The following is a 9,609-nucleotide window of genomic DNA, read 5'->3' on the forward strand; positions in this document are numbered from 1 at the left end:
CTCCAAGACCTGCAGCCAAAGGCCGCTGCCACTGCCCGGTCCCCCGGGGCGGAAACAAATCCGTAAGGAGTTTAGCGCCCGGGAAACCGCCAGGTCCGCTGCGAGCCCAGACACCGGCCCACGGAGAGAGGCGGGGCCACGTTAGCCAAACCCGCGCCGCCCCTTCAGCTGCCCGAGCGGCTCAGGCCTTCCAGCCCCAACAAGCAGCCAACGTGTCGGCCCCCTGAGGCGCGTAGCCAGCCCAGGGCAGCCCAGCGCCCCTGCAGAGGGAGTGACAGAATAAGAATTCCCAGTGCGTCTCCCCACAACCCGCCTTGGCCCTTTAACACTCCGCGCGCTCGCGCCCATTGGCGGAGAGGCTCTGCGTCATCGCTGCGCGCCGAACGGCGTCTTCCCGCTCCCTAACCCTGACAACTGAGCGTCGCCGACCACAGCGGCTGAGGAGAGCGGGACGAAGTCGCGGTGGCGGGAAGATGTAAGTGGGGGAATCCGACCCCATCCGACCTTCGGGGGGGCGCGCCCCGCTATCGGCGGGGCGCATCTTGGAGCCGGCGCGCTCCTCGGCCCCGCGGCGAGGACGGCGGCCCGGCGGTGCAGCGCGGGGACTAAGAAGAAAGAGTGTGGCCGGGGGTGGACGGAGTGGGAGGGTTCGAGGCCGCGGCCCGGAAGTAGTTGGAGCCGCGGCGGGCGGAAGGGCGGCCTGGCATCGTCCCCTCTGCGGCAGGCCCAGCTAGGCCCACCGGACTCGGAACAACCGCGAGCGTGGCCTCGGCCCTCAGGACCCTCTCGCCGGGCTGGAGATCCAGGCCTGCAACGCCGGGCCCTGCCCTGGAAGCGCTCGCGGTTCGGCGCCTGGACTGGGGAGTTGTGAGTGAACGGGTGCGGCGAGGTCGCGTGCGAAGCCCGTGCCCGGTGGGTGCGGAGTTTGCTTTGTGGGATAGATGTCGTCCAATCCTCCCTTCAGGGCCATTCATTCAAACATTTACTCCACGAATGTTCACTGAGCCCCTGTGCGCCCGCCATTCCCGGTGCTAGCCCGTGGGGATACGGCCCCCTGAGGTCACCGAGCGCGGATTGACGGCTTAACCCAGAAGGGAAGGTTAAAATCAATGGAGGAGATACGTGGCTTTTTCTCTCTTTGTTATTTTGCATGAATCGTGCCTAAAACGTACTTTTAAGTGGGGAAGGTTCTCTGAAGATTTGAGCTGAACGCCATCTGCTCGAGATTTAACTAATTGTTCTCTCCTCTCTCTGACTGTCGGACGCGCACCTTCTCCGGAGGATGGGGGAGGTACCCGAGCCCTGTGCTGTTAACCCGAACGTGTGTGAGCAAAGACCCTCAACCTTTGCTGGTTAGCGTTCGGCCACACCCGACGAAGAGTTCATTTACTCTGTGGTTTAATTTTTGGTGTTTAAGAATAATTGGTGGCGCCTGTTTTCACAAAGTACATTCCAGCAGATCTTCAGAACTGGGGTGCACTAAGTCAGTGTAGGTAGCCATTGGCCACATAGGGCTATTGGGCACTTGAAATACAACTATACCAAATGGAGGTGTTTTTAGGCTTAATAGGGGGTGTTAAATGTTTTACTAAAAAGATTTTATACTGCTTGCTGAAAAGGTAACGCTTGTTGACTTCTACTTTTTGTGATGTGGCTACTAGAAAATGTTAGGATATGTTTGGAACGCTGTTGGACAGTGCTGCTCCTAGTGATCCTAAGGGGGCTGTTCAAGGACCACCTGTTGAGCACTCAGGGATATGTGACTTTGGGGACAAGGGTTTCTATAGGGAAAGAGCCTCCAAACATGAAGAAACAGCCCTTACTGAGCCTTAACTAGATGCCCAGTCTCGTTCATGAGTTAATTTGGTTGATGTCCTGGATAACTCTGAGGTATAGGAACTGTACTTGTCACCATCAAACTGGTGAGAAGTTGAGGCTCAGAAAGGTTAAGTGACTTATCCAAGGTTACACAGCAAAGCTAACTCAAGCTGACTTCAGAGTCTTAACCCTAATCACTGATTGTCCAAGGATGCTAACCTTACCTGGTATTGCCAGCTCGGTGTCTGTAGTATATTAATGTTTTAAGGCAAAACAAAGGCCAGGCACTTTGTTAACCATACCATTATTCACATTTTGGACACTCCCTTCACACACGGAAACAGAATCCCAACAGGTGTGCTATGTCCATTTTACTTAAAGGCTGTTGAAAAAGGTGGGACAGAAGTACTGACATCCTGAGATCTTTTCTTATAGCTCAAGCAAACTTTACAAAACCTCATGGGAATTACTGAGGCAGCGGTCCCCAGGAAATAGGGCACATAACGAATTAGCAGTTCTTGAGTTAAAATTTACTAATGACCATTTATGGAGCATGTACTGCAGTTCAGGCACTTTGCTAAATCCTTCCTGTGGTATCTCGTCCAATTCCAATGTCTACTTCCCATCCCCAAGCATTTTATCCTTGAAAGAATATAAACATACAGAAAGGTTGAAAGAATTGTACAGTGAATACTCACATTACCACCACCTAGATTTTATTAGTCACATTTCTGCAATATTTGCTTTATCGTATATGAACCAAAGTTCAATGGTTACAATGACTACTCTTTAACGTATTGTTTCATTGCTTTTAAAATGTTCATATGGGATCATTTATCTGTGTGTGGGTAATAAACTTTTTTTTAAACCTCATCTGAGGACATGTTTGAGAGAGGGGGAGAAGGAGACATCGATCGGTTGCCTTCTATACATGCCCGGTCCAGGGTCTAATTCACCACCCAGGTGTGTACCCTGACCAGGAATCAAACTGGCAGCCTTTTGGTACACAGGACAATGCTCAACCAACTGAGCCACTCTGTTTTGATGCCAGTACCAGTCACTTTTGAAGTAGTTTTTGCTTCCAGTAATATCATATATCCAAAGTATCCTATAAGGAAATTAGAGCAATAAAACAAGATCTAAACCTATCAGGAGAGCCGCACACATTCACTTAGGTTTTTCTCTATTCTGCATGCAAATGTGCTGTAGTATTTCTGAGGGATTGTAAAGGACTTATCGTCAAACTTAGAAGTGAAAAATGGGTAAATAACAGTGACCAGCATTTCCTTAAGAAAAAGACAAGCTGAGGTGACGATTCTACTGTGTGTCCTGTGAAGATGGGATCTTCCCTGAGGAAGTGGTCCCCGGGTGTTCCTGGCTTTGTGGACACTTGCTGCTGTGTTCCTTGCCGCCATCTTGTGTGCTCAGCTTTTGGTTGCGAACTAGATTTGTTGCCTTGTCAATTTGTTCACTCTGTAAATCCTTTTATCTTGTTATTAGGCTGCACTTTGGCGTAAATTGCAATCGATTAGGGATCGTTTCTCTGACTCAAGTTAGAAGTGAGAGTTCAGATAAGTGAGGCCGCCATTGCTGCTTTGAACACCTCAGAAGGGGAGAATGGATTTATCAGGAGTGAAAAAGAAGAGCTTGCTAGGAGTCAAAGAAAATAATAAAAAGTCCAGCACTAGGTAATTCTTCTGTCAGATTTTTTTAGTGCTACTTTGGGGGTGCTTATTGCTAGGGACTCTGAGAAAGGGGAAGATTGGAAATGTCTTACATTGTACGGTGAAAGTGACCTAAGCCACAGATCATTTTTGGTCTATGATGGCCTGGGATCTGTAGCCGCATGGATCCCCTCTTTTGGGTTGTGCTGTTGTTTCTGGGTTCGATCAGAGGGGCATGCGATCTCACACTCTTCTTCATCATCCAGGGCTCCTTCTCCTACCAAACGCAAAGACCGTTCTGATGAAAAGTCCAAGGATCGCTCTAAAGATAAAGGGGCCACCAAGGAGTCGAGTGAGAAGGATCGTGGCAGGGATAAAACTCGAAAGAGGCGCAGCGCTTCCAGTGGGAGCAGCAGCACCAGGTGGGGCTGACGGATCGTGTTGAGAGGCCTCTCTTCCCTCCTGAAGAGCCCAGGGAGTGCTCTGTCTTTTTTATTATTTGTGAAGACATCACACTCTGATTGTTAATTGGCATTCTACTTGTGGCCAACTGGTTTGGGGTTTGCTCTGGTTGTGTATAGGAAGTTGATGTCTGGTTTTTCATTCCTTGAGATGTTGAGGAATGAGATGTCTTGGGGTATATTTTTCTCTAAAGTGCTTTTTATTCAGAGTAATTGTATTGCCCTAGCCCTGAACTTTTTTCTTCCATTGAAAACCAGCCTCAGTCAGCCCATCAGTAGTTACCTTTCAAGCTGAATTGATGGCTCAGACTTCCCAGGCTCTTTCCTTACCTTTCAGTAGACAGGGCTTCTGTGTCAGTAGGAAGCAGCTCATTCTTCCTTTTTTGTCACTGCACAATGTAAATGCTGTTTCCTGTTCCCACCGAGGGTTTTGGCTTGAGTGTGAGGTGGTAAATGTTTTCCCCGCTGGGGAACGTAGTGCCACTTGTTTACTCTTGGGAGCATGGTGCAGGCTTGCTTGTGCTGTAAAGAAACGTTGCTCCCACCTGTTGTCTGTAACACCCGCCTCCTCCATCCTACTCCTCAGGTCTCGGTCCAGCTCTACCTCCAGCTCTGGCTCCAGTACTAGCACTGGCTCAAGCAGCGGCTCTAGCTCTTCATCAGCATCAAGCCGCTCGGGAAGTTCCAGCACATCCCGAAGCTCCAGTTCCAGCAGCTCCTCCGGCTCTCCGAGTCCTTCTCGGCGCAGACATGACAACAGGAGGCGTTCCCGCTCCAAGTAAGCTCCCCTCCAACACCATTTCTCACCAAACTTGTGAATTATCTGTAAACGTAAGTTTACAAAGGGGGGACTATAAAGTTACTGTAATTATTCTAAAAGTAGACCCAAAGGAGTCTTTCTGTCCTAGTAGTATTTCTAAGACAGGGGTAATATGTATGGACTAGTAGGAAAGGCTTCCTTATTTAAAAACTCACACTAGCAGTTAACATCCCAACAAAAAAACTTTGACTTGACAGAAATTGATTGTTTTGGTATTTTGTTTTTTTCAATCAGATCCAAACCACCCAAAAGAGATGAAAAGGAAAGGAAAAGGCGGAGCCCTTCCCCTAAACCCACCAAAGTCCACATTGGTAGGCTCACCAGGAATGTGACCAAGGTGAGGAATTCCAAATGCAGTGGACTTGTGTGATGGATGGTACATGATTGCAATAGTGCACTGATTAATTCATTTTAATGGAGTGTGTGTGTGTGTGTGTGTGTGTGTGTGTGTGTGTGAGAGAGACTGACTAGATTGACCCCCAGTGCCAAGGTTGTAGTTGTTATGTGGTGAATTCTCTGTGTGTGTGTGTGTGTGTGTGTGTGTGTGTGTGTGTGTGTGTGTGAGAGAGAGAGAGAGAGAGAGAGACTGACTAGATTGACCCCCAGTGCCAAGGTTGTAGTTGTTATGTGGTGAATTCTGTGTGTGTGTGTGTGTGTGTGTGTGTGGTGTTTGTTTTTATTAATGATTTCAGAGAGGAAGGGAGAGAGAGATAGACACATCAATAATGAAAGAGAATCATTGATCTGCTGCCTCCTGCATGCCCACACTGGGGATCGAGCCCGCTACCCAGGCATGTGCCTTAACCAAAAATTGAACCATGACCTGGTTCATAGGTCGACGCTCAACCACTGAGCCACTGAGGCCGGGCAGTTCTCATTGACTCTAACTGGTGACTTGTGCTTAAGCATTAGTGACTCTCCTTTCCCTTTAGGATCACATCATGGAGATATTCTCCACCTATGGGAAAATTAAAATGATTGACATGCCTGTAGAAAGGATGCACCCCCATCTATCTAAAGGCTATGCGTACGTGGAGTTTGAGAACCCAGATGAAGCTGAGAAGGCGCTGAAGCACATGGATGGAGGTGGGTGTGGGTGTGGGTGGCCTTACCAGCACTCCTGGACTCCCTTCTCTGTCTCCTATCCAAGACCGGCTACCCACCACATATAGGGACCTTTAGAACCACTTTCCATCCTGGCTACACATCAAAATCTCCCTGGAGCTCTTTCAGGATTTTAATTCCTATTCAGTGGGTGTGTTTTTACCAAAAAACATGTTAGCAGACATGTATATATTAGCATTTTAAGAATTTTTCAATCTGTTAAAAAGCTTAAGATTGAATGGTGTGGGTTTTGTGGCGGGGGGGGGGAGTGTTTACAAAGAATATATTGTGGACATAATGGAGCCATTTTACTTTCGTATGGGAACGTTTCCTTTAATCCTCTCAGAGTCATTTTTCTATTTTGCTAACATTTCAGCATTTTTAGAATTTTTTTAAATTTCCTGAATTCACAAATTTAACCCATTTTCTAAAAGCTTGTATCGTAACTTTCTGATGACATCTGCTGCCATTTGGTATTGAGCAGAATGGTTTTAACGGTTAAACATTTGTGAATAGTTTCAGATGACCAGTTTTCATTTTGTCTTTAAGGAATGTGTAATCTGTCTCTGCCCCAGCTCACTCACTGTTTCAATTTATTTAAATCCCTTTGAACTGTTTTAGGGAGTAGTTTAGTTCAGAATAAACTACAGTCCATCACTTTGCATGCATCACCTTTTGGCTTTGTGAGTCACACCTTCGTATTAGAGATTGTCAATCATGTTTGACGGTCTGTGCACTTGCTAAAAATTCAGGAAACTTGGACACATCCAAGGTGTACCTGATTTATAAACATTCACGTTTTCTTTTAAGATTCCGGTGGACTTTTGTGTTTCCATATTGGCTATGCACCATCGAATGGAACAAGTCTACATTGTCTCCAGAAGGAAAGTGGAAAGGCTTGGCTTTTACTGGCAGCTGGCCAGAAGGCGTATTTGTCTCTGTTGTCTTATAATCAGTGCCATGAAATCTGTAACGGGCTGGCTTTGGTAGTGCCAGGGCCAGCTTAGGCTGCAAATACTAAGCCTTTTGAGTCTCTTCTGAGCACAGTTCCTCGTGCCTCAGTTATCCCCTCCATGCCTTTGACATTTCCTTAAAGGTTGGAGCTGAGAAGATAAAAGAGCCCTCTACCCTGTGGGGACACAGGGGCTGTGCTTGGTTCCCTGAGCAATTCCTAGACTGAGGTTGCAGTGTATGCTTCCCTGGGGTTCCTGGGTCTGCGGCTCAGTGTCCTTTGGTCTTTCACTGAATCCCTGCAGGCTCCTCTAGCCTCCTTCCTATGCTGCCTCCCTGTGAGCACTTTTCCAAACTCTGAGGGCAGACTTGGCATCTCCTGAACCTCATTTCATTTTGTCCCCTCACCCCTGAGGTGTTCTTCTTCCTGAGCCCTACTTCCCAGGCGATCATAATTCATCCAAAACCTGGTGCTGATCATCCCTCCTTTCCCAACTCCCATCTGATCCGTCGCCTGGTTCTGGTGATTTTACATCCCAGTTATCCCTTGTGTTCTTAGTTCTCACCCTGTCTCAGTTCTTGTGACCCCCTTGTGAGTCTCCCTTCTCTTGCCTGTCCCCTTCCCATTGTTCTTGAGAAGGAAGCTCAAGTGCTAATCCCATGGTCCGGCTCAGGGCCGGCACACTCTTCCCCTCAGTTTTGCAGATTCCAGCATGTTCTTTAGATGTTGACCCTGGGAGGCCATTCCAGTGCATCAAGATTGAGTCCCCAGTAATGTTCTATGTCCACTTAGAATTTTCTTAATGAAACCTTCAATGATAGTAATTATGTGGTTATTTCTGTGAGGAGCTGAGTTTGTCCTTATTCCCAGGGCCCATTTGTCTTGCTTTCCATGGGCCCTGACATGGGACCTGGCCTAGATTAGGGGCATGTTAGATATTATGTGACTTGATCCTTTTTTCAACAGGACAAATTGATGGCCAGGAAATCACCGCCACTGCTGTGCTGGCCCCCTGGCCTAGGCCACCCCCCAGGCGATTCAGCCCTCCCAGGAGAATGCTACCACCACCTCCCATGTGGCGTCGGTCACCCCCACGAATGAGGAGAAGGTGAGTCAGTTTGGGGTTTCACAGGAGACGGGGCCAGTTTGGGTTGGTTTTATTTACACCACAATGTGACAGTAATGACTTTGGGATTTTATTCAGCCCCACATGTACTCATGCACGAGTGCACACAACCATGATGCGCCTTCAAAGCTCATGTTCATTACAGCAGGGGAAAGGGAGAGAGACCACCAGAAGGTGTGGCCCTTGCAGGTTGCACCAAAACTCCAGAACATCTTTTCTTCGCAAGCTATCCTGACTCGGAGTATTGAACCAGGAAACTGTACAGAATTGTTCCAAAAAGCCAGTGTTGCCCCTGCAGTCCAAGATGCAGAGCTGCTTCCATGGCGTGTGCTTCAGTGTCTGATGTTTTTCCTCTTCCCACAGGTCACGCTCCCCACGGCGCAGGTCCCCTGTCCGTCGGCGATCCCGCTCCCCCGGCCGCCGCCGCCACAGGAGCCGCTCCAGCTCCAATTCCTCCCGATAAGCAAACCACCAAAACTCTGCCCCGAAACGTGTATCCCATCCAACTCAGTTCTGTCACTTTTCTAGCTGAAGGACAGTCAGTAGGAAACAAATCCTCACTCAGGGGCAGGCTTCCAAAGGAGCATCGAGACGTTTCCTCTGAAGGCCAAGTTTGGCTGCAGAAGTGTTGTTGATTTGGGGTTGTGCCTATGAAGATGCTCTCCAGTTTCATAGCTAGAAAGTTCCCTCGTTTCCAGTCTCTGAGAGTCAGTTTAGTAGCAGAGCCAACAGGAAGAGCAGGGTTCTAGGTGGCAGTGCCGCCCCAGCCTGGGAGCACATTTCCATTCCATAGATGACCTAGGGCCCATCTAGTAGCCTGAGGATCCTTCAGGAAAGAACATGCTTTTGTGCAGCTGCTGTTCCTATAAACCTGGTCGCGCTCCCCTGCTTGAGTTCTGACTCTAGAGAAACATCCCATGTTAGTTGCTATAAATGGTTCTGTTCTTACATGTACTCATGTACATATATCCATGTGGCACATCTCCTTTTTCTCTGAAATTGGTGAGCAAATTGAGAGCTCTGCAAGGTCATCACAGACCTTCTCCCCCTCCGTGGTGGTCTTTGGGGTTACCTTGGCAATGTGTACATTACTTTTTCGGCTATTATTGTACAGTCAGTACTATGAATTTTCTGTTTTGAAATTTTTTTGTAACTTTGTAGCATTTTAGATAATGTGTTTATACTTTGTTGTGTAGAGTAAAAGAATTGTGTTGAATAAATCTAGGATTAGAATGCAGATTGAGTGTTGGGTTTACTGCTTTCTTCCTGTCTCTTGGCCCCAAAGATAGCTATGATTGTGAGGGACATGTGGCTGCCTAAGATCTTAATTGGTTTTGCTTTCAAAGTCACACCTCCAAAATCAAACAAAAGAGCACTGGTCAGTTGGGTTGCTCCTGCACATAGACATATATGAGGAAGATGTTTTATCACCTTTATATACCCAGGAACTTCTAGATCTGCCTGACTGGAAACATGGATCTCATTTGCTGCTGCTATATTTGATACTACGGAAAAAAAAAAATATTTTTCCTCATAAATTGGTTTGTTCCAAGAGGAAGACTTTGAAACACTTAAGGTGTTAAAGAGCAAAAGTTCGAATTATCCGACATTGCACTTGACCCTTGTGCCCACTGTGCAAACCGAATGGTCAGAACAAGACCATG

The 9,609-nt window shown here is 47.6% G+C and overlaps 1 protein-coding gene across 5 annotated transcripts; it reads left to right on the top strand.

The window, feature by feature from the left end:
- The first annotated feature begins 399 nt into the window (after positions 1 to 399).
- RNPS1 (RNA binding protein with serine rich domain 1) lies at positions 400 to 9,182 on the top strand. 5 transcript variants are annotated; one of them, XM_070413225.1, is made up of 9 exons: positions 407 to 475; positions 725 to 912; positions 3,319 to 3,506; positions 3,749 to 3,904; positions 4,530 to 4,721; positions 4,998 to 5,100; positions 5,696 to 5,849; positions 7,786 to 7,927; positions 8,309 to 9,182. In XM_070413225.1, the coding sequence occupies exons 3-9, from the start codon at positions 3,436 to 3,438 to the stop codon at positions 8,406 to 8,408; spliced, it is 918 nt and encodes a 305-aa protein (XP_070269326.1). In that variant the 5' UTR covers positions 407 to 475; positions 725 to 912; positions 3,319 to 3,435; the 3' UTR covers positions 8,409 to 9,182. The 5 variants fall into 5 exon arrangements, with proteins under 5 accessions (XP_070269325.1, XP_070269329.1, XP_070269326.1 ...); XM_070413226.1 differs by having other exon boundaries at positions 725 to 867; XM_070413224.1 differs by lacking the exon at positions 725 to 912 and having other exon boundaries at positions 400 to 475.
- Positions 9,183 to 9,609: the final 427 nt, after the last annotated feature.

Source organism: Myotis yumanensis, unplaced genomic scaffold, assembly GCF_028538775.1.
Source record: "Myotis yumanensis isolate MYYU_CA2020_CCGP unplaced genomic scaffold, mMyoYum1.0.hap1 SCAF_4, whole genome shotgun sequence".
In the NCBI taxonomy this organism is placed as follows: domain Eukaryota; kingdom Metazoa; phylum Chordata; class Mammalia; order Chiroptera; family Vespertilionidae; genus Myotis; species Myotis yumanensis.